Raw genomic sequence first — 22,445 nt, forward strand, 5'->3', positions numbered from 1 at the left:
TGCAGAGGTTCTGATAAACTGTAATGAGCATTTTGCTCCAGGGAAAGGCACTGGTCTGGGTCAGCTTCTCTGTAGTTCTCATGCTTGGTTCTTTCCAGGAAACTCTGCTCTTCCTTCTCTGGAAATTGTTATCCGAGGGCTGCGTGTCAGTAGGTTTTGGAATGTTACCCCAAAAAAGTTATGGTGGCAGCAGAGGACCCCCAGCATTCTCCAGGGACATTCTGAAGCACCCTGATCATGTTTTGTACAACAGAAAAATAAAATTCACCTCTGTCTAATATAATTATATTACAGATTAATATATTAGCATAATAAGCAAATAGTTTAGCAATATTCTACCTTGGTAAATCAATGTGTACTCTTTTAGGATGGTACACTGTGTAAACAGTAATGGTTTAACTGTAACATCAGCATGTAATAGTTGTCTCTACATCTGAATTAAGTCTTGCTTTCAGTTCAAAGAACAAGCTAACAGGTTCTAGTGTGAGCAGTAGAAACCTTGTTTTCCTGTGTAATATCTTCCCAGCCTCTTTCTTTGTCCTTCTTGTGAATATTTTTCTGCTCATGTCCCCTAAGCACTGGAGTGGGGAGAGGTGAGTGGGATTTGTTTTGTCCTGCACATGGGTTGGTGATGATCCCTTGATGATCCCTGCTCCATATAGGATGTGTGAGGTTATGCTGCAGGCTGGAGAGGACTTCCATCTATTTTAGCTGTTTTCTCAGTTAACCAAGATTACTAAATAAGGAAGGTAAAGTACTGGTTTTGGTCTTCAGAAAAGAAAAAGAAAGAGAGAAATCCTTATGCATACAGAGAAATAACAATAATTTGTCAACTAACTTAAATATCAACTGCTTTTAGACAGTCAGTTCTGGGAACCCTCATTCCTCACTATAATTCATCTCCTGAGAAAGATAAACTGGTTGCTGAAGAAGCAATGAGATGAACTGCTTCCTACAAATGTTACAAATGACTAAAGGAAACAAGGCTGGCTCTTAGGATGACAATCTACATAAGTTGCATTAACTACTCAGAATTTTGCTCGGGTCAAAATTTCCAGTCATAAATTATGGTCTTAAAAAAAAAACTTATGTAAAGTTGAACTTGAACTTTTCTTAAAAGTATAATCATGACACAAAGTTGGCCTGCATCCATGAGAAACAAAAGCAATTGGTTGGACAAAATTTTGGCTTATTTTGAAGTTAATTGTAACATTGCCAGGCAAAGTTTATTGTCAAAGTGCTAGGACAATTCAGGTTTTCTGACCCATATCCTGTGTTTTGCCTAAGAAAATGAGACTTACATGACTGTGCTGTGTGCCAGGTTTGGTAAGTTTTCATCTCTTTACCCAGTACCTGCTCTGTTGTGTTTTTGAGGAAGGAAATGGCAAAAATAAAAATCAGCTTCTTTTGGCATGATTGGTCACCTTGTGATAGAAGGTGGCCTTCAGTGTTTGAATGTTTAAATCATTTCTTACAGAAGGTAGGTTGTAATTTTTAGCTTTTATTAATCTGTGGCCTTTCCCTCCAAATGCAAATTGTCTTGTTAGTAAATGGTCTGTGTCTTGTGGCGATGAAAGTGCATTAATTGAAACAGAAAGCATCAGAAAGGAAAAGGACAGCAAATGGAGCATGGAAGAACAGCCAGCTACTGGGAAATAAATAACCCAGATTATTCACAAGATTCTGTAAATCAGTTACTGATGAGACCACTGATTTCCTAGAAAACTTGGGGAAAGGATTTGTGTAATTTCAAAAGTTATTGCACCACTGCAGAAAGAGATGAAGCTCTTGGATGGATGCATGTGTTTGACGTGAGGTGCACACGTGCTCTTAGCAAAGGAACATGGGAAGAGATGCAAATCTTCTCTTCCCCACAGCTGACCTTGTGTCCTCAGTATTTTATTTTTCTCAGTCTCCACATGCTGTCTGACACCACTTTCAATACATAGAGAAGAGATAAGTGTCCTCTAGTAAGGATCACTCAGACACCTGGTTCCTTCTTTGAGGTCCTTCTTTGAGCCTCAGTTTATGTGCAAAATTCCTCTCTTATAGGGAATTTACCTGAACTCACAGGAATTTCAGGACCCTCATTCCTCACATCATAAAATGATAACGTGCTGTAGTATGTTTTTTTATTTATTGTCACAGTGATTAGCCATTTATAATTGCAGTTACATTCCAGAGAGGATATTTTTATATGTGTAATTGGTGTTGCAGGGTTTTTTTTAAAGAAAAATGCCATTGAAGTCTTAATTGCATTTTTTGTTTTGTGGGGAATTGAGCAGTTAGGCTTGTGGGTTTTGGGGTTTTTTATGTCCTCCTAATCCCTTCATGCAACTGGAGCCAATTCTCTTCTGAATTGTCAGAATTACTTAGCCCATGCTTACGTAGGAATAGCTTTGGTTTACTTCCTTGTCCTTTAATGTCCTTGAACAACACAGGTTTCCTATGGCATGGAAGGCACCAGACACTTCCCATGTCACTACTGAACTCATCTAAGTCATCAAAAACTTTTCTAATGAATGTAGAGAAGCAAATGAACATTGCATTTCTATGCCTGTGTGCAGTTAGTATTTGAGGTTCCTCATTACCACATCTTTCTAATTGGCTGACAGGATCACCAGATAAAATACAGCCAAAATTTGATCTGCAAATGGAATGCAAAAAACCATATGCAATTTAGCATACATTAATCTACTTTTTATCCATGGCAGTGAGGACCAGAACTGCATCCTAGGTGGTATCAAGAAGGAAGCTTAAATATATCAAAACCTACAACTTCAGTAAAGAGTTTGATACAGTAGGTTTTCTCCTGAGTTTATGTCAGTGTTTTGCTTGCTCACAGTAGAGAGTCTCTTGAGACATGCTCTGAAAGCAGCCTGCAGTTCTGCAAAATGGTGGGGATTTTTGAGTAGCTCTGAACACCCTCATATACCCATTGTCTCCACTGTTCTTCAGGCATTCAGTTTGCATTTTGCAGTCTCAAAAGTCTGATGGTGTTGGATGGGAATATTCTACTTATTACTGGTGACATATCTGTAAAATCAATGAAATTATGAAGCTGTAAGAGACATCAACTTAATAAGCCACCTCCACCATGTTGATGATGTGATACAGTACTGTGACAGGCTTACATGCTTTTTTTAAAATTTTTTTCTTCTACTTTGTTCCTAATATTTTATTTAAAATAATCCTACAGAGGGCAGTAGACATCTGTGGGAAAAATTACAGTATTCCTGTGGATTGAATGTTAAATAAAATCTCAGTAGAAAAAAACCGTATTACCAGACTTTGCCCATTTCTGCTTGAAATCAAAGGAAGTGTTTATTACTCAGGTTTATAAAGAAGGTAGGTTGATGTCAGGTTTCTCTTAGATCAGAAAAAGGAAAAAAAACCCAAGAATACATGCCTACAGATTCAGATAGTGAGAAGAAATAAATAACTGTTTTCATAGCAGTGTCCATATGGGCAGGAGATCAGAAAAGTGTGTGTTCCTCTCATTTTATTTTATTTTATTTTATTTTATTTTATTTTATTTTATTTTATTTTATTTTATTTTATTTTATTTTATTTATTTTATTTCATTTCTTTTCTTTTTTTTAATTTTATTTCTTTCAAATTTTGGGTAAACCTTTTTAACTTGGAACACTGTATGTATTTAATAAATGTCTTTTTATATGTAAAGGGTAGTCACTATGTTCACAAGGATGTGTGATGACAGTTCCAGGGGCACACATTCCTTTAGGGGAAATCAAAAGTCTGGAAATAGGAATAAAGAAGAATATGAGAAGTTTGTCCAGAGAAGGGGTCAGATTTCACTTGCTTGGAAGTATTTAGGACTTGCCTTGACAGGGCCCTGGCTAATCTCATCTCAGGTTACCCAGGCTATCCCCATCTCCTGCTTTCAGGTGAAGCTTGGGAGAAATATCTCCAGAGGGTTCTTGTGACCTACACTGCTTACCACATTTTGATGCCTACAAATATTATTTCCTTCTAAATTTTTTCTTAAGTGTAAACTACTGAAATAGGAAGAGTTACTAAGGCATTTTGAAGGACAGTTAAGGAATTTCTTTCCTCTTTTTAACTTCATGTTATGAAAATAGGACTGACTGCCATCAGTAAAATGTTAGCAAGGAAATGTCAGCCCCACTGCAGTGAGCAAACTGGTGTATGGTTACACATGCCACATGTGTGCTAAAAATGTGTGTAGGCAGTTATATTTATCAGGTTCAGGAGGCCAGGGCACCAGGTTCAAGGGCACAGTCCAAGAGGCCATGGCAGATCTTGTCAGAGCTTCAGCAGGAAAGGCTCTTCAGAGTTAAATCAGTATCTTCATGTCAACTGGGAAATCCATATTTATTCCTCTAAATGCCCTCTTGTGAAAGAGTAGAAAATCCTAAATCTGGAAATGAGCCATTGGAATTTCTACTCCTGATGATAAAAATGTTTCATATTCAATCCTGTACTGATATAAAAATGCATGACAATACCCTCCCAGGACTTGGTTCTGTGCGATACTGAGCTTGTCTTGAACTCAGCATTGCTTAAGGTCATTTAAAATGGCAGATTTGGATTATGTCAAACCCTCAGATTCAATTGAAAAGGGCTACTTTAGCAACTGAGAGGAAAAACTCTCATCTTCATGTAAAGCAAGGCGAGAAATGTGTATAAGGAGATGAAAACTCAGAGTTCGTGTGGGTAATGTCTTGAAGGCTGAGATATTCATAGTATTCAAATGGGCTTTGAAACAGGGGGATGCTGATAAAACAGAAAGAGCTCTGCCTAAATAGAGCTTTGGAAAATCTCTTTTGCTGGTTGGTATTTGAAGGGTTAATTTATGCTCTTTGTCTAAAAGAAAGGTTACAAGGCTCCCTTTTTACCTACAAAATACCTGCAGTGACATTTATAGCAATAACAATTCTTCCTTATCTCAACAGATAGTGTGTGGGTATCCATTTCCCAGGAATTTGATATTGGATCAATTAAGACCACAAATTGGATAGAAATTTTAAGAATGAGGGTGTTTAGCCATTGGAAGAGATTAAATCAGACATAATGGGTCAAAAATTAATATTTGCCCAGAGCTGGTGTTCAGACTGAGGTTCCAGTTTTGGCTCAGAAATTACTGAGCCCTTTTGTCTTTAAGATCAACATAAATGATCTGGAAAATTTACCTGAAAGAAAAATCTTTCATTCAAGCACATTAAAATGGAGGACAAGTCTTCTTTTGTAGCTTTATGTAAAATGAGATGAAATATTTGATGTTCTGAATGATTGGATTTGGCTTCTGTACCAAGTAAAGGATAATGTAGTGACATTGCACAAACTTCCTTGCTGGAAACATTCTGTTTAACCTCATGCAGTTTTTCCGCTCCAAATAAATTAATAATTATAAAGAGAGACAAAACCCAGGCTTTTGCCTTTGTACCCAGTAGTAGTATAAGAACTACAAAACTCAGAAGTGGTGAAAAAAGAGCTCTGAGCATGATAGAAATTTGTCTTAGGGCATTTAAAATTTTTTTCTACCCATTTATAGAAGCATTCAGCCTGGATGGGAAAGAGAAGGCTTTTTATGTCTTCAGGTGCAGGGGTAGTTATCAGGATGGAAGCTGGGATGTTGGATGCAATTCCTGTGGCATGGAGCCAGCTGACCTAGGGCTAGCAGAAGGTCACTGGGATGGCTGAACAGACTCTTTTTTTTTACCACAGGCTGTTTGACAAGGGCAGCTTGTGACAGGGTAATGGGGGAGTGACTTGGAACTGACAGAAGGTGGGTTTAGATTAGATATTAGGAAGAAATGTTTTCCTGTGAGGGTGGTGAGGCACTGGCACAGGGTTTTGCTGTGGCTGCCCTATCCCTGGAAGGGTTCAAGGCCAAGCTGAATGGGACCTGGAGCAAAAGGGTCTAGGGGGATAGAAGTTAAGTAAATAAAGGTAGTATAGAAAGTAGTCTTACCCCCTAAAGAGTTGCAGCTGAGCCAATTATTAAGGATTAGGAGCAGGCCTGACTTTAACAGGTCACACCTGTAGCCAATCAGAAGAGTGTTATAAAAGAGTGGATTGGTTGGCCAAGGGGGAACTGGAGCCAGTTGGCTGCTGTGAGGGCAAGGAAGAGTCAGTGCCTGGAGGAGCTGCCTGCAAGAAACATCAAGGAGGTACAAAACTCTGGCCATATGGAACCCTTGTAATATAATGACAATAGAAATCTTGCTATATATGAGAACAAATGGTGACCCTGACGTGATTTGGGAGTAAAAGGACTTGGCTATATGACCCCATGGATTCAGGGATATAGGACTCAACTATATGACCCTGTGGATTCAGGTAAAAAGGACTTGAATACTAAACTGTTGGTAAAATATATCAATTGCAGCTATTAGTGTTTGTTAAATATGAGTATAAAAGATTTTGAAGATAGGTACTTTATAAACTGAGAAAAGCTGCAAAACTGAACCAACACTCAAAAATACATATATATTTGTACCATAATATGTTGTCTGAACATTTGTCTGATTATTAGCTCTGAATGAAATATATGAATGTGTCATAATGTTAATTTATTTGAACATGTCCTTCTAGAAATGCTGCAACTCCATAATAAAAAAGGGGGAATTGTAGAGGGATAGGACTTAAAGGTAGTATAGAAAGGGATCTTACCCCCTAACAAGTTGCAGCTGAGCCAATTATTTCAGATTAGGAGCAGGCCTGATGTTAACAGGCTGCAGCTGTAGCCAATAATAAGAGTGTTATAAAAGAGTGGATTGGTTGGCCAAGGGGGAACTGGAGTCATTTGGCTGCTGTGAGGACAAGGAGGAGTCAGTGCCTGGAGGAGCTGCCTGCAAGAAACATCAAGTAGGCACAAAACTCTGGCCATATGGAACCCTTGCAATGTAATGACAGTAGAAATCTTGCTGTATATGAGAACAAAAGGGGATAGTGGAAGGTGTAGCCATGGCAGGAGGTGGGACTGGATCATCATTCAGGTCCCTTCCAACCCAGCCACTGTCCTGTGATTCTGGTATTACGTAACCATTGTTACAATAGGTCTAATATTTTGAATTACATCTTTTACTAATCAAAGACTGGCTAGTGCTGAAGTGTTCAGGTCCTTGATGCCCTGTAGAAGGGAGAGTCCACACACACCCATAGTTAGTTTTTGCAGTGCTCCCTGATGAGTGAGTCACTGTAGGATCCAGTGGCACACAGATAGGCTATAAATGTGAAATTTTAAGCCTGGTGTCTCAACCCATGTCCTCTGTAGGCTGAGGATTTCCAGCTGAGGACTCTCTTGCACTACAGTTGATACTGAAAAGGCATTGACCCTTTTGGTACCAGCTGCCAGCTCATCCCTGAGCCTGTTTTTAGCTGTGCCAGTGGGTTGGTGCTGGGCCCAGCTCTGCGAGGCTGCTGGGAAGGACTGGGGACAGGAGTGAGGAAAGCTTTGGAAACCAGGAGCAGCAGAAAGATCTGAACAGTTCACTTGAGACTAGCAAAAACAGGTAGAGTTCCTGAGATTGAAAGATCCCTGTGCTTATGAATGAACAGTATATGGATGTCAGAAAGGTGGGAATTCATTTTACAGAATGAAACAATTGGCTTGTGCAGCATAGAACAGTAAGTTAATTTTTTCTTATTTATTATTTTGGGTAGCTATAACTTTCTTAATGACTGAAAATTATGTTCTTATAGGCTTAGAAAAAATTCCCTTTCTTTGACATTTTGAAACAGTTACTTTCACTCTTGTTCTATATCCATCTTGGGGGAAGTATTATTTTTTTATTATTTTATTTTCTCTTTCTTTAGAAATGAATTTAATAATTTATTGAGAAATGAATCTAGTGTTGAATGAATCTTATATTTGCTTTTGAAATGATGACTTGATAAGAGTGTGCAAAATTCACTAAGATTAAAAGGGTTGCAAAAGTAGAAAAGATTTTCTATTTTAAAGAGGCATAAATCCATAAAATATGAAACCAGTTTGCCCACACTTTCAAATTTTCACTGGGAAATAAATGTGAGTTTCTCAACACTGTGAAAATGTGATAATTACTTAAATTTCAGTCATCCTACCCTGTAAAAATGTTTCAGTTCTTCATTTAGGTCAGACATGAAGCAAACATCATATTCTACTTCGTGTTTAGGGTGCTGCCTCTGTGCTGGCATTCAAGAGATGCTCTGGTTTATTGACCAAGGGTTTTCCCTGTAAATCTGACATGTAAAATGAATTTACAGGATTTGTCTCAATAAATCCATTACCAGAGTAATGGGTGATTTCTGTTGTTCTGCTGTGTGCATTACCAAAAGCAGATGCTGGAGTAACCCTATCCACTTTTATGAATACAATATACATTGCAAGTATTTACCAAATGCTCAGGGTGATTTATTTTGCCTTGCATATAGTACAGTGACCACGAATTTGATGATGCAAGAGTAAAAACAAAAACACAGAGAGAAAGGAAGGACTGTGAGGTTATCTGATATGCTGAGGAACCTGGTACTTTCTTTTGCTGAGTCACGACTCTGAAGTACAGATATGGCTCCTGGCTTTAGCTCTGTTTAAAGAACTCTGCTTAAAATTTTCACAAGTTTGCAGCTTACACTAAATGTTTGTAGAATTGCTGCCGTAAAGAACATGGGGAGTCTGTGCTCCAGCTCTGAAGGAAAATCAACTGTATCCATGGAGGAAAAATTTCTTCATTGTTTTATGAATTTCTAAAGCTTATACCAACTATGTTCAAAGTCCTGTGGTCTTGTAAAGCTCCACTTCAGCCATGACTAAGCCTTCAGCCAGGCTTTGTCTTGGTAGAAGAGGACATATTTCTAAATGCCAGATTCAGCCAGCTGACAGGTGTTCACAAGTCTGTTCTGAAATGTCTCATGACAGCAATGTGACCATCTCTTCAACTGTATCCCTTCCAGTGTCCATTTGGTCTTTAAAGTAGCTATTAAAAACATACATCTAAAACCATTCTGTCTGCCTAAAAATAAGGCATATTTTTGCTCTTCCTTGATCTCTGTCCTGTTTATAAGAGCCTTCATGTATTTGAAGGCTTAAAATGTCTCCCTTCAGCCTTTTCTCTTCTAGACTAAGCTATCTTTACTGCTCCATCCTTTTTCTTATAGGTTCCTTGTGATAAATCCCTTTAATGTGATAAATCTCTTTTATGTCTTGAGGGTCTCTACTGGCTCCTTTCCAGTCTGTTAGTCTCTTTTAGAGGGGTGCTGGAGCTGGACACAGCACTCCACCTGATGCCTTATTTTGCTGCCGAACAGCATGGAGTAGTTAAGTTCTATGTCTTCTATTCTATGATTCTCAAAACCTCTGATTCCATATGTGATGCTCCTAAAGCATTTCTGAGTGACATTTGTATTCCTTTAGTATTCCTTTACATTTCTGAGTGACATTTGTATTCCACATTATGGAGTGTGCAGCTGCATTCTGCTGCGACTCCTTTTGCTGCAGTGGAGTTGCACAGTTGTTGTTTGACCTTTTAGATTTAGGCATTCAATTTCTTCTTTCTCAGCACACACCTCTTCATTCAGCCTCCGTGAATGAAGTCTTAGTGTCTCAAGTTTATTTCTCCAGTTTACCAAACGTATTAAGGCTGAGAAATTCCTCTGAGATAAGGCTCCTGCCTTGTGTCAGAAGGTGACCCTTGTAAGAGTCATTAGTGTCAAACAAAATACTCATCTTTGGCCAGCTGAGATAGATGTGTATCCTGTGGTATTGTTTGCACCCTTTCACTTTTCTAATCAAAGATGCTTTTGAAAGATTGGCTCATCTCAGTAAATCCTCAGTGACATATTTATGTTGGGTGTGTGCCCATCAAACAGCTTAAAGACAGGAAATAGCAAGCAGCATGGCATGTGTATAGGGCAAGATAGGAGTCTGCAGTGAATCATATTTGTGCTTAATTTTACAACTGTTCAGCTGGCTGAATCTGGCATTTAAAAATATGTCTTCTTCTACCAAGACAAAGCCTGGCTGTAGGCTTAATCATGGCTGAAGTGGAGCTTTACAAGACCACAGGACTTAGAACATAGTTGGTATAAGCTTTAGAAATACATAAAATGAGGCAAAAATGTATTTAAACAAAGTTTCAGGGAAAAAAATACCCTAAAAATACTAGGCAGTGACATGTTCTTAACAGTACAGTTCATGAGGATAAAGATCCTGAGCTTTGAAGTAAAATTTAACCTTGAGAAGCTGCTTCTTGCCCAGTGTACATCTGCATGGCTGCGTTGGAGGTGGTGGAACCATGTTAATTTATACCAGCTGAAGAGCTGGTCCAGCATTTCATGGCCTCTGTAGTGCCTATATGTTTCCTTTTAAAATAAATATTTACAATTTCTCATAAATTTATTGTTGGGTGCAGTGTGCCAGAAAAGCAGCCATGGAAACAAAGGTTCACTATTAAATCGTGGGAAAGCAAAGAGCAGTGGTGCTACATCCCAGACTTCCCCAAATGCCAGCATGTTTCTACCACCTCTGTAGAAGCCCCTTCTCCTTGGGTAGGAGCACTTTCAGCCTCCCTGGGCCCTTCCATTTGTGGCTTCTCTGCTGAGCCTTTTGCCTGTTCCTCATCCATAACCAAATATTCCTGAAGAATCTGTGGCTGGCAGCAGAGAGCAGAAAGGAAGAAGACCCCACCATAAATTGCAGTATGTGTCTGTCATTTGGTTTTGATACAAATGGGCAATATTTCCTGACTGCAGTTCCCAGCCCACTGATTTTCACAGTGCCAATTTCATACAACCTGCAGGAGAGATGTGTCAGAGCAAGGTTGCTAAGTGTACATATAGTCCTCTTGAAGTATAAAGTCTAATGAAAGACTCAGTAACAGCTTCCTGCCTGGAATTCATTAATGCTTTTAAATAAGTCTGTTATGAGATGTCTTGGGGGATTAAATTGTACAAATAGAAGGAAATGGAGAAGAATGAACAAGAATGGTGTTTGTCTAGTATAAAATGGAGCGTGCAACTTGTTTTGAATGGCACAGTAAACTTGGTTTCGTTATTTTTGTGATCATCTAACTGGTATGTGCTCAACAGAGGTCCCTCCAACCTTTTTTAGGCATTCATGTCAACAGCATTTTGAATTTTACAGTAGCTAAACAAAAACAACAAGGAATTCAAATGTCTTAGTTGGTTATGGCGAGACAATGAGAAAAGGGGCTGCCTGTGCTCCAGTTTCATTTCCCCTCACCTCAGCAAAAATGCTGAGTCTTGGCTAAGTGAGCCAGCCAACAGCAGAACCCTTGTTCCATGTGCTGGAGCTCTGTGTGAATGGAGGCAGCTTGGCAGAAACGTGGGAGCTGAGTTTCTGACATATCCCTGGGCTTTGGTGAGGGCTTTCAGGGATAGAACATATTTCTGTGAATGCCTGGAACTGCTGTTGAAGTTACACAGCTTACAGCACTGGGATTGGAGAAGTAGATATGATGGAAGGGAAGAAAAATGTCACAGAGTAAAGGTAATTTTTCTGTTGTGTTACAGTGAATTCAGTCACAGTTGAAGGGAAAATCAGTGGGCAGAAGTTGAAGGAAACAATTCTGCTCAGTTAGAAAGGGTCCTGAGCATCCTGGTCTAGTGGAAGGTGCTCCTGCCCATGGCAGGGAGATGATCTTTAAGGTCTCTTCCAATATAGTTCCAGCTATGATTCTAAGGTTTCATCCTCAGCAAAGCAAAAATATTCCCTATTCAGGTTTTTCTCGGGTTATGCAGAATTTCCCTATCTGGCAATCTCTGCTTTAAAAAGATAATTTCTGTTGGGTTTTTTTGTGGTGCAGAATAGAAGAGAGAACAGAAAGCTTCAGTCATCCTGTGGGTGGAGGCCATGCCCACCCCTTGATGGTAGCTCAGCCAGCTGCAGGTCTCCCAGTGTTGCAATGGAAATGGAAATTTCTGTGGGCCACAAGAGTTGTGCTTATTTTGAGGAGGGACTGAGTGCCAGGTTGCTCTTGTTGGGAATGTTCTGCTCTACCTGCTTGTGGTTTGGGTTATGGAAAGATTGGGATTTTTACAGTTGGCTCCTGGCAGGAATGCAGACATTTCCATACTTAGAGGGTTTGATAAATGGTCATTGGAGAAGAGAACAACTCAGCTAAGAAGTTCTTCTCTGTAGGGCTTTATGTATAGTGCTTTAAAGGAGAATCTTCTGGTGGGTGGATGGGAAGGGTCAAGATTCACCATTTATTCTTCTAGCTGGGATATGATGAAACTGCCACAGTGGTTTCTGCAGTTCTGACGCTGCAATGTCATAGAGCAGAGCTGCTTTTATTTCCTAAATTAGAATCTGGTTGTGGATTTACTTTCACAGCTGTTATCTAATCTATGGGCTGCACTAAAAGATATTTCTCTTCATTAGAACTTTTCCCATAGTTGTGAAATAAAAAATAAAAGTTTGTTCATTCAAAAATGGGTAAAAAATGCTTTTAAGTTCTTGACCCTCCTAAGGAGAGTAACTATGAGAACATCCTTTGTCTGTGTGTTGCCTTTCATGCTTATAATGATGGATTTTGAAAGTTTTCAGTTATAGCAAATCAAAGTCCACTTACTTAGAGTGAACATGACAAATGATGGGAAATTGCATATATTTTCTCCTGACCTTATTATAACATAAGCTCTCAAAGACTTCTGTGGAAGAATTAAATCATAAGCTTTCCGATTCTTTTTTTTTTCTTCTTCACACACGGGTGGGTTTGCAGATGCAGCTCAGTCTTTGCAGGAGCAGCTGAAATCAGATTTACCCATGCTGCAGTGTGTATTGGCATTGGAACTGGACCACCAACATCTTTTTTAACAGGAATACTAGGAACAAAATAGATTTCAGGCCAAGATTTGACTTTGAAAAGAGGAAAGTGATCATTATTTATTGTAGACTGTAGCTTGAGTTTGAAAACATTTCTTTTATAGTCAGTTTTAGTTAATGCAGGTTGCTGAAGAAAGAAAATACCTCCCTCACAAAGGAACACATGGGAAATAATAAGCTTATTAACTGAATGCATGAAACCTGCTCCCCTTTTCATGAAAGAAGGGTCTATGCTATGCTGAATAAAACTTTCCCCTCTGCATGCTGATGTGTGCTCCACGAATTGATGTTGCTGCTTCATTAGGAAACCCAGCATTTGAAGCTGCATTCTGGCAGCAGAATTCCTTTTGCTTACCAAACTTGGCCAGAGGAGTAAAAGAGCCAGCGCTTGTTCATAAGGAAGAAACAGAGAGTCTCAAAAACTGAAGTTTTCTTAAGCTGGAGCAATTTTTCATGTGTTTCAGGGTGAACCTTTAATTTCTTGCAGTAACTGTGTGTGGTGCAATGTAATAAATCACTTGAGGATGTTCAATTTCTAATTTCACTGTGTTTGACCCAAGTACAAATCAAAATCCACTGCAGCTGTGTAAGAAAGTACCTTCTTTCCTTTCTCAAAGTGTTGCTGCTTAACTGTAGGCTTTGTGAATATTTTTTATTCATTTCAGGTGCATAGCATCCAGTATTCACAGAATTCACTTTGTGGAAAGTGAACGTTAAGTAGAAACTCTGAAAATTACATTACTGTTGCAATATATTCTATTTTTTTTGATGTTACAGTCATAGTATTGTCCTAATTCTGGTTTCTCTGACATGTTTGTAAATGGAGCTGCTCTGTGCTCCTCCTACGCCACTGGCAACAGAAGCAAAATTCACTTCCAGACAGGAGGGTGGATGTGGGGGTGTTGGGACAAAGAGAGCGTTGTGTTTATAAACAAATAAACTGGGAAAAACATATTTTAGTCAGTGACCAAACATAAATAAAAAAATAAAAAGATTTCCTGAAAACATTAAAAAATAATTACAAAAAAAGGAGAAATTGAGAAGTTCTGGATTTTGCTGGGAAATAAATTTTGAGCAATGCATTGGGATTTGGAAAGCAAGCCATTTCACTTGATCCAAGCCAAGCGTCTTTTCCCTGAGGTCTGTGAACTGGAGCACTCATCTGTGCTGTTAGGATGTAGTTGAGGTCCCAAGTCAAGCAACCCCTTCCATTCACTTCCAGAAGAACGTTGTGGAGCTGGTCAGAGCCCTGTTTGGATGTGGTGGCCTCTGCTGCTGTGCAGTGACCCAACAGCCAGCTCAGTGTCTGAAACAGGGTCAGGTTTCTCAGCCAGGTTATGGACCTGGCTCTCAGGTCCCTCCTGTCTCAGGTGAGTGACTCTGTGTAGGCTCTGAGTGCTGGGGAATGCAGGCTGGCTTTGTCCATCCCAAACACACGTTTCCTGTATTGTTCTCAAACTGTTGTGAAGTACCTGTGTGAGAATATGTTGTACTAGCAGGGTGTACAACCAGCTCTTCTACTTTATTGACACAACCCTTACTGGTCATTTTTATTTTGTCACCCTTCTATTGCCCCAGTCCTGTTTTTCTGAGCAAGCGAAGGCTTCCCTGCCCATATTGCTCAGAGCATTGGGTCCCTCCCAGGGCCTGGTTGTAAATCCATCCTAGGCATGTTCATGAATCCCAGACAGCTATGATGATTTCTGGGCATGGCTGTTCTATGTGCTGAGATTTGTTTAGCATGATGAGGCCAGAAGATGTGGGTTAAAAAACTTAGTGTTGAAAGTACCGTCAATCTCCAGTTCCTATGGCAATATCTCAATATTGAGATGGGCTATTACTATTTAAAAAAATAATCTATACAAATTAACTGTACAATATGCACAGTTGGGATTTTCATGAAGCTTTCACTTCAGTGCTGGACGTCTTCTGTGGAAGGCAGGCTGAGACAAAGGCTTGCTTGTTCTGAGTGTGCAAAAGGAGCCTGGTGCGGTGTGGGGATGGGAAGTAGACTGTGATGAGCAGGAGGACTTCAGGAAATGAAAACAAAAACAAAGAAGCAGTGTATGGTAAGAGGCACGAAGGAAAGAGCAGTGGTGCAGCTTCTGAAAGCAGAGTGAGGAGCTCTGCTGGCAGCTTGTGAAGAGGTTGTCACCTTCCTTCCTCTCTGTGTCAGGGCACTGTGTCAGGTCACTGCTGCTGCTCACACTGGAGCTCACGGGGACTCCTCCCACAGTGGTGGAATCCCTGGAAGGGCTCAGAGAAAGGTGTAGGTGTGGTGCTTAGGGATGTGGTTAGTGGTGGGCTTGGCTGTCTGGTGTTAATGGTTGGACTCGATCTTGGTTGTCTTTTCCAACCTTAATGATTCTCTGACTCCTGTGCCGTTATCTTTCTGGTCCTCCTTAACACATTGGGTTGGATTCAGCAGGCTTGAGTAGAGCAGCAATAAGCCAGATATCAATGTTTGAGATATTTGGTGGCTTGATTTTCCTTCTCTGTCAAACAGGAGCAATGCCCTGGAAGTCAGCAGGCTGGCACAAGTTTAAAAGCAGTGTAAGTCCTGTCTGTGTCTGTAATCCAGCTCCTGATTCCTTCCAGCTCCATGTGGGTACTTGGCCATAGGAAAAGGACTAGCAAATAGTTCCTGGTTAAGAGTCCTGGAAACCTTCTGTCTTCAGTAATAGTTTTAAAAGTACCATTAGTTCCTGCTATTCCACTTCGTCCATAACCATGTGAAATGGCTGAGTATATTATTAAGGAGTCTCCAATATTGTTAGAAACTCAATTCTGTGCTAAGTCAGGAAGATGTATGTGACTGAAATCTTCAGTAGATCTGGTTTGGATCAGAGGAGGGAGGTTAACAGAGCCGTATCTTCACTGAGCAACTGAAAGTGAAGTAAAACAGTCCCTGTGTGGCTGCAGCAGCTCGTGATTTACAGGGCTGGATTCACAGGGCTGCTCCTGCTGCCGAGAACGCACGCTCTCCACTGCTGTTGATTTTTGAATTAAAAAAATGCAGCTCTGTACACAGTTTACTTTCGTGCTAGAGGGCAGGGAAATATAGGTAAGAGCCGTTAATCCCCAGCAGGCTGCTGGGCAGGCGAACAGACACAGATGACAAAATTTAATTGGAAACATGAGCAGTTTAACAGAAAACATATTTGTGATAATTGAGAGAGTAACATCTCCAAAAGGGAAACTCTGCAAAGAGGAACTGGTTCAGAGGAGAAGTGGCCACTGGTAGGTGAGTGTGATTTTTCAAGCTCTCTTTAGGCTCGGAACTAATTTCTTAATAAGAACAAATGACATTAGAAGAAACTAACTAAATAATGGATTTGTTTTCTCTGTGGGGGAGGGCTGTACAGTAACTGCCACAAGTTTCTCTTACAGCTGTATTAGGATATGTAGTAGTACTTAATTTAGGTTCTTTACAAAAGGGTACAATTGGTTTTATTTTTGTACGTGGAGTTTTCTTCTACCTTTGCATTGTGAAGATATTACCACCCCCACCCCTAATAACTGAAAGGATTTTAGTTTTACTTTTTTTTCCTTACTCCTGCATTTTTTTATGTTTGAGGTTTTTCTAAGAATCAAACTTGGACAGCGAGTATTTTGCCAAAAACAGAGGGAACCCTTAGTTACAAAATAGTGCTCTGTTCTTGCTAATGAAAACGTATTGTGGACTTAATAAGGGAGAGCACATTGCAGAACACATTTTGGTTTGAATTGGAAGAGATTCCTTTTCTTCCTTCTTTTTCTTGAAACAGCAAGTAAATGTAAATTATACAGTAGGAGCTCATTGCTGCTCTGCTGGGTAGGAAAAGAAAGCTGGCTTTTATTTTCTCTGGGTTTCACTGATATTGAAAATACTGATGTGTCTTTTTAATGTTATCGGTGTGAAATTCTTGATGTTTCATTACAGACAGAATCTCACAGTAGCTCTAATACCAGGTACTACCATGTTGATTTATTGGGTTGTTTTCTGTGTTTTTTTTCCAGAGCCTGCAGACAGCACAGCCTCCCAGCCCACAGGAATGAATGAAAATGTCTCATCCTCAGTTCAAAGCTGCGGGAGTGCTGTTCCTTGCAATAACTCCTCAGCCATCCCTCAGCCCAGCTCTGCTATTAAACCTTGGCGCAGCAAGTCCCTCAGTGCCAAGCACACAGCGACGTCTTCCATGCTATCCGTGAAGCAGCCGGCAGTGGAGCCTCCAAAGCCTCCCTCGGAAATCACCAAAGCACCTCCCAACAGTCAGAAATCCATGCTGGAAAAACTAAAACTCTTCAACAGCAAGGGGGGCTCCAAAGCAGGAGTGTCCGGGACAACGCCGGAGTGTCCGGGCTCTCGGGACAACAGCTGTGAAAAGCTGGAGGCGCTTCTCAGCTTTGAGGAGAGCGAAGAGATCGATGCCACCAGCCAGAATGTGAACAACCCGGGATCCATGTCCAGCAGCCCCAAAATTGCACTCAAGGGAATCGCACAAAGGACTTTCAGCCGCGCACTGACTAATAAGAAAAGTTCTCCAAAGGGTAGTGAGAAGGAGAAAGAGAAACAAAAAGAGAAAGAAAAGGATAAAAGTAAAGACATTACAAAGAGAACATCCATCACGGAGAAGCTGGAGCTGAAGGAGGAACCTAAAGAAGAACAGACAGCACTAACAACAACAGAGATGCCAAAAAAGTCCTCCAAGATCGCAAGCTTTATCCCCAAAGGAGGGAAGCTGAACAGTGCCAAGAAGGAGGCCTCTGCCCCTTCTCACAGCGGAATACCAAAACCAGGAATGAAAAACACCACAGGGAAATCCTCAAGTGCCCCTGTTCCTGCCAAGGAAGGCGAGAGGAGCCGTGGCGGGAAGGCCGGCTCGGGGCTCTCGCATCAGAAGTCCCAGCTGGACAGCCGTCATTCCAGCTCCTCCTCCAGCCTGGCTTCCTCCGAGGGGAAGGGCGCGGGGGGCCTGCACGGCAGCAGCAGCAGCCAGGCCGTGAACGGGCCCGCGGTGAGCACGCACACCACGGGCAGCAACACCGTGAGCGTGCAGCTACCTCAGCCCCAGCAGCAATACAGCCACCCCAACACCGCCACCGTCGCGCCCTTCATGTACAGGTACGGCGCCGCCACCACGCTCCTCCTCACACGGAGAAGCTAAGGCACAGTTCTTCCCAAGGGTTTCTGGGATTCGCATCCTCTTGATGGGAAAACAGTTCTTATCTCATTTGCTGTGCCCGTGTTTGTGCCACAGCAGAATGCAACATGGAGATTGTTCACCCACAGTGATGGTGTTCTGTTCCCTTGGCCTGTCAGGGCCAGGTGTGTGTGTGTGTGTGTGTGGGGGGGGACTGTGGGTGACAGCCACGAGATTCTGGGCAGTGTGAGCAGGTGAGTGCAGAATGAGTGCTTGGCAGATTCAGCTTAGGTGTAACGTAATGCAGTGTAATATAGTATTATATAGAGTAACACAGAATATTAAAAAGTATTTATAATACTATGTTACTCTATTACATAGAATAATATAGTATTATAAAGTAATTAGCCTTCTGATAAAGTGATTAATTAGCCTTCAGTGCAGTGCAGTTGTGTGCAGGGTTGAGTGCTTGGCAGATTCAGCTTAGATGTAATGTAATAAAGTATAATATAGTATAGAATAATATGATAAAGTATGATAAAGTAATTAATTAGCCTTCTGATAAAGTGATTAATTAGCCTTCAGTGTGGTGCAGTGCAGGTGTGTGCCAAGTGAGTGCTTGGCAGATTCAGCTTAGATGTAATGTAATAAAGTGTAATATAGTATAGAATAATATGATAAAGAATGATAAGGTAATTAATTAACCCTCTGATAAGATGGAGTCCTCCTCATCATCCCTCCTTCATCAGGGCCCACAGGACACATCCCTGGGGGCTGCAGGACTGGGGTGCTCAGGAGGGGCATTCTGGACACTTCCAGTGGGTAGAAGCAGCAAGGTAAATGCTAAATCATGGAGATGCCTCTTGCTTCAAGAGTGTAGGCAATTCATGGATTTTCACAAAAACTGATAGCACCAGACTTTGTCAACTTTGTTCATGTCTGAAGGATTATATAGATGTAATTTAACTTCATATAACTCAACTGTCCCGTAGGATTAAGGATGGCAAACCAGATATATTTATATGAGAATAAATTATTTATTTTGATAATGATTAGACTAATAGTTTTCAATCAGAATTGTTTGCTACACAGTACAGGCAGCCATGATTACTAGTATAGTATAATTAACTATTTTTGAATCAATATCAAAGCAATGATGTTGAAGTTATATTAAAAGCAATTATTCAGTGGAGATTGATGTTATTCACCCATACCAATGTGAGCACATCTCTTTTGCTCACCCTGCAGGATGTCCCCACTCCAGGAGGACTCTGCACACACTCCAAGGAGGGGTGTGTTAGAAGACCCTGCCAATAAAGAGTGGGATTGGCCTTTTCTAGTACAAAGTGACATCAGCCATGTGTGTCCTGGCCTTTTCTAGTACAAAGTGACATCAGCCATGTGTGTCCTGGCCAGCTGTGCCAGCCCAGCATCCCCAGTTATCAGTGGTGTCACTGCTGGTTCCTTTCTCAGGTGCTTTACCAGGTCTGCCCCATCTTCCCCTCCCTGTGGGGAGGCTGAGCTCTGGCCTTGGTGAGTCAGGCTGGTTTCAGCGTTGTTCAACACCAAAAGCAGCAAAAGGCCCCTTCTCCTTCTGCCCCAGACAACTCTGTAAACAGGGCATGGTTCCAGTTGGTTTACCCCCACTCCAGGCACAGCATCCTGCTACAAGAGTCAGGTGAAATTCAGAGCACTGCAATAGTAATTCCCCACTGTGTCTTTTTACTTTTTTACAGCAGCACTTACCCTTGGGGCAGGAGAACTTCCAGCTGCCTGTTGGTGTGGCTCTGTGAGCACAACACAGCACAACTTGTACAGTGAAATGAGTCACAGTATCTTAGTCAAATCTGACAGTAGATCCTTAGATCACCTTTCATTACCTGGCAGCCATAACATCAGACAATAAATTGGAGTTTGAAGTTGGTTTTGCCCAGTCATTTCTCTTAACATGGAAGTGATGTTGAAGAGAACCTAGCAGGAGTGTAACATGACATCACATGCTTTGTCTTCATGCAATACATGATGCTCCCTGCTTTATCTTCATGAAATACAGGCTTTATTGGAGAGGATCAGATTAGCTACAACAACTGATGTTATTGATAATTAAGATACATCTGGAAATCCAAGTGTTTTAAGAGACTCCATCTGATGAGCTGTGAAGCCTATCTTCGACTATGAATTTTTTATTTTTTACAGCTGAGTGCTTGTTTCCATTTCTAGGACATAATTCAACATGGGACTAATGAATTATGTAAAACCAGTCTGCTGGTGTGTTCTGGAGAGTGGGACAGAGTGGCTGAGGGCAGGTGCACTCGTTGTTATCCTTGAGGTACTTTGGATGGAGAGTGGCTGCACATCCCTGTTTTGTTTTGCTTTCCAGATCTCAGACAGACAATGAAGGGAACGTAACAGCCGAGGCCAGCACAGGAGGGGTCAGCATGGATTCTGCTCTTTATGTCAAAACTGCCCAGCCTGCCCTCGAGGACCTCTCAGGTAAGTCTTGCAGCATGACCCATTACTGACTGTGGTCTGGTTAAACATGAATGGGCTAGAGCAAGTTGATTTATTCCTACTGCTTTCATTCTTAATAACTCTATTTCTGTCAGCTCTTCAGCAGTGAACTGGGTGTCAATACTTTGAACTCTAGATGCTTAAGTTCAGCACAGGTGTGCTCCCCAAATTTCTTGAAATCACCAGGAATTCTGCCTGCTTAATGAGATGTGCAGCATTTATTAGGCTTAAACTACTATAAGGATCCTAAGCATTCTCAAGCATTTCATATGCATTGTCTGGTTTTAAAAACTTCATTTCAGAGCTTATAGAACAGACTGTGTTCATTTCCTTGATGTTTTGATTTGGAGGAATCTTACTATCACTCATATGAATCTGATGAATTTGAGAAACAACCTTTGCACCAATAGGGCACCAAAATCCAACTGCCCAGCATACAGAAGCTGAAGCAGGTTGTGGCTAGAATATGAGTAGTCTAAATTAGAAAGTACCTGGTATATGTATCTAGAATTCCTGCTACTGTAAGTATATGCTAGTTAGAAAAATAAATTAAGCTTACCGATATAACAAAGTGATTTTCAGCAACCATATTTGGTTAGAATATACTAGATTCTACTAATGTGGTCTAAAATGTATTTTTAAAGTCACAGTCTGATCTCCTATGCCCATTTCAGCAATATCTATGACTTTGCTTACTGTGTGCTATTGCAGGATATCTCATCTGTAGAATCTCTCAGGTTTTTTTTTTTTTTCCATCTACTTAGTCTTGGTGTCCCCCAGTTTAATGTGGGGTTTGAAACTGAATGCCCTCCTTGGAAAAGTGATGTGGCTGAAAGTTTCACAATGAGATTCATTTCATGCTGCATTGCAAATTCTATCAATACTACCTGTGTGCTGATGGCAAAGGTGAGAGGCAGAGCCACTGGAGAGGAAAAGGGCTGCAGGAATGCCTAAGTGAACCTACCTGTGTGTACGATTTACACATAGGTGGATTAAGTACGTAAAAAGCACAAGGGGTAAAATCCCTGAGAACGTTTTTGGGTTCATATTTAAATATGAGAGTTGCAAGTAAGAAATGCAGTGTCCAGCTGCTGAAACTTTTTCAGCATTACCTCTTAATCATCATATTGGCTGGGCTGGATGTATTTCAGCCTGCAAACTGAGAAGTGTTTCTAGATCACAAAAGATACTCAGTCTCTAATGACAGATGTTTTGTAAGTACAAACTATTACTCAACTAGAATATGTAAGTTTTGGGATCCAGAGGCAGAAGACAGCTGAAAAACTCAAACAAGGGAGATGCAAACCTCAGCTGTGCACAGCCAGACCAGACAGCAGCATCCATGGAGGGGCCTTGGGGGAAACAAAGCAAACTAAACAAAACAGTCCCTCAGCACAAATGCATTATAAGAAATAAGGCACAGATATCTTCTCTCCCTGCATAGCAGCTATTGATGCTGTTGATTTAAAAGCACATATAAAACAGAAGAGAGCATAAGTAGAGAAAAATGGAAGCAGAATTGTTTAAGGATGCTGCCTGCTCATAAGGAGCTAAGTGATTTCAGAATTGAACTCTAGGGGCCAACTGTCCAATATCTGTCTCTAAAGTATACTTTCAATTTAAGCAGTGGAATGTCATTTAAGTGAAAATTTGGTATCAATTTAGGCATAAGAGTGATCTCAGTAGAAATTGCTTTAGTTTGTCTCCTGTGTGTTTTCCTAAGAAGTTACCTACCATTTGCCTTCACATATGTGAGAGAAATGATCTGTAAAAGAGCGCTGTGACATTTGTTAAGCTCAAGGCCTATAAATATTTTATGGTTTTTACTACAAAAATTTGTAGATCCATGAGTATAGAAAATGTTTTCTGTCCCAGAGACCCACTGGCTAAAGTAATCAGTCTTGTTAGGTGGATGTTTTCAGTCCAGCCAGACCATAATTGTTTGACCCTCTGGCTTAAGTGAATTGTAACTCAAGGAGGTGGTTTCCCAGAGAGTAGAG

The 22,445-nt window shown here is 40.8% G+C and overlaps 1 protein-coding gene across 6 annotated transcripts in view; it reads left to right on the top strand.

The window, feature by feature from the left end:
• The window catches only part of NAV2 (neuron navigator 2), a 386,104-nt gene that overhangs the window by 259,224 nt on the left and 104,435 nt on the right, over positions 1–22,445 (top strand). For all 6 annotated transcript variants that reach the window (XM_077179507.1, XM_077179509.1, XM_077179504.1 and 3 more), the window contains 2 exons: positions 16,811–17,915; positions 20,315–20,427. In XM_077179507.1, coding sequence (XP_077035622.1) covers positions 16,811–17,915; positions 20,315–20,427 — 1,218 coding nt within the window. The remainder of the gene's footprint in view (positions 1–16,810; positions 17,916–20,314; positions 20,428–22,445) is intronic.

This window comes from Agelaius phoeniceus, chromosome 6, assembly GCF_051311805.1.
Source record: "Agelaius phoeniceus isolate bAgePho1 chromosome 6, bAgePho1.hap1, whole genome shotgun sequence".
Classification (NCBI taxonomy): domain Eukaryota; kingdom Metazoa; phylum Chordata; class Aves; order Passeriformes; family Icteridae; genus Agelaius; species Agelaius phoeniceus.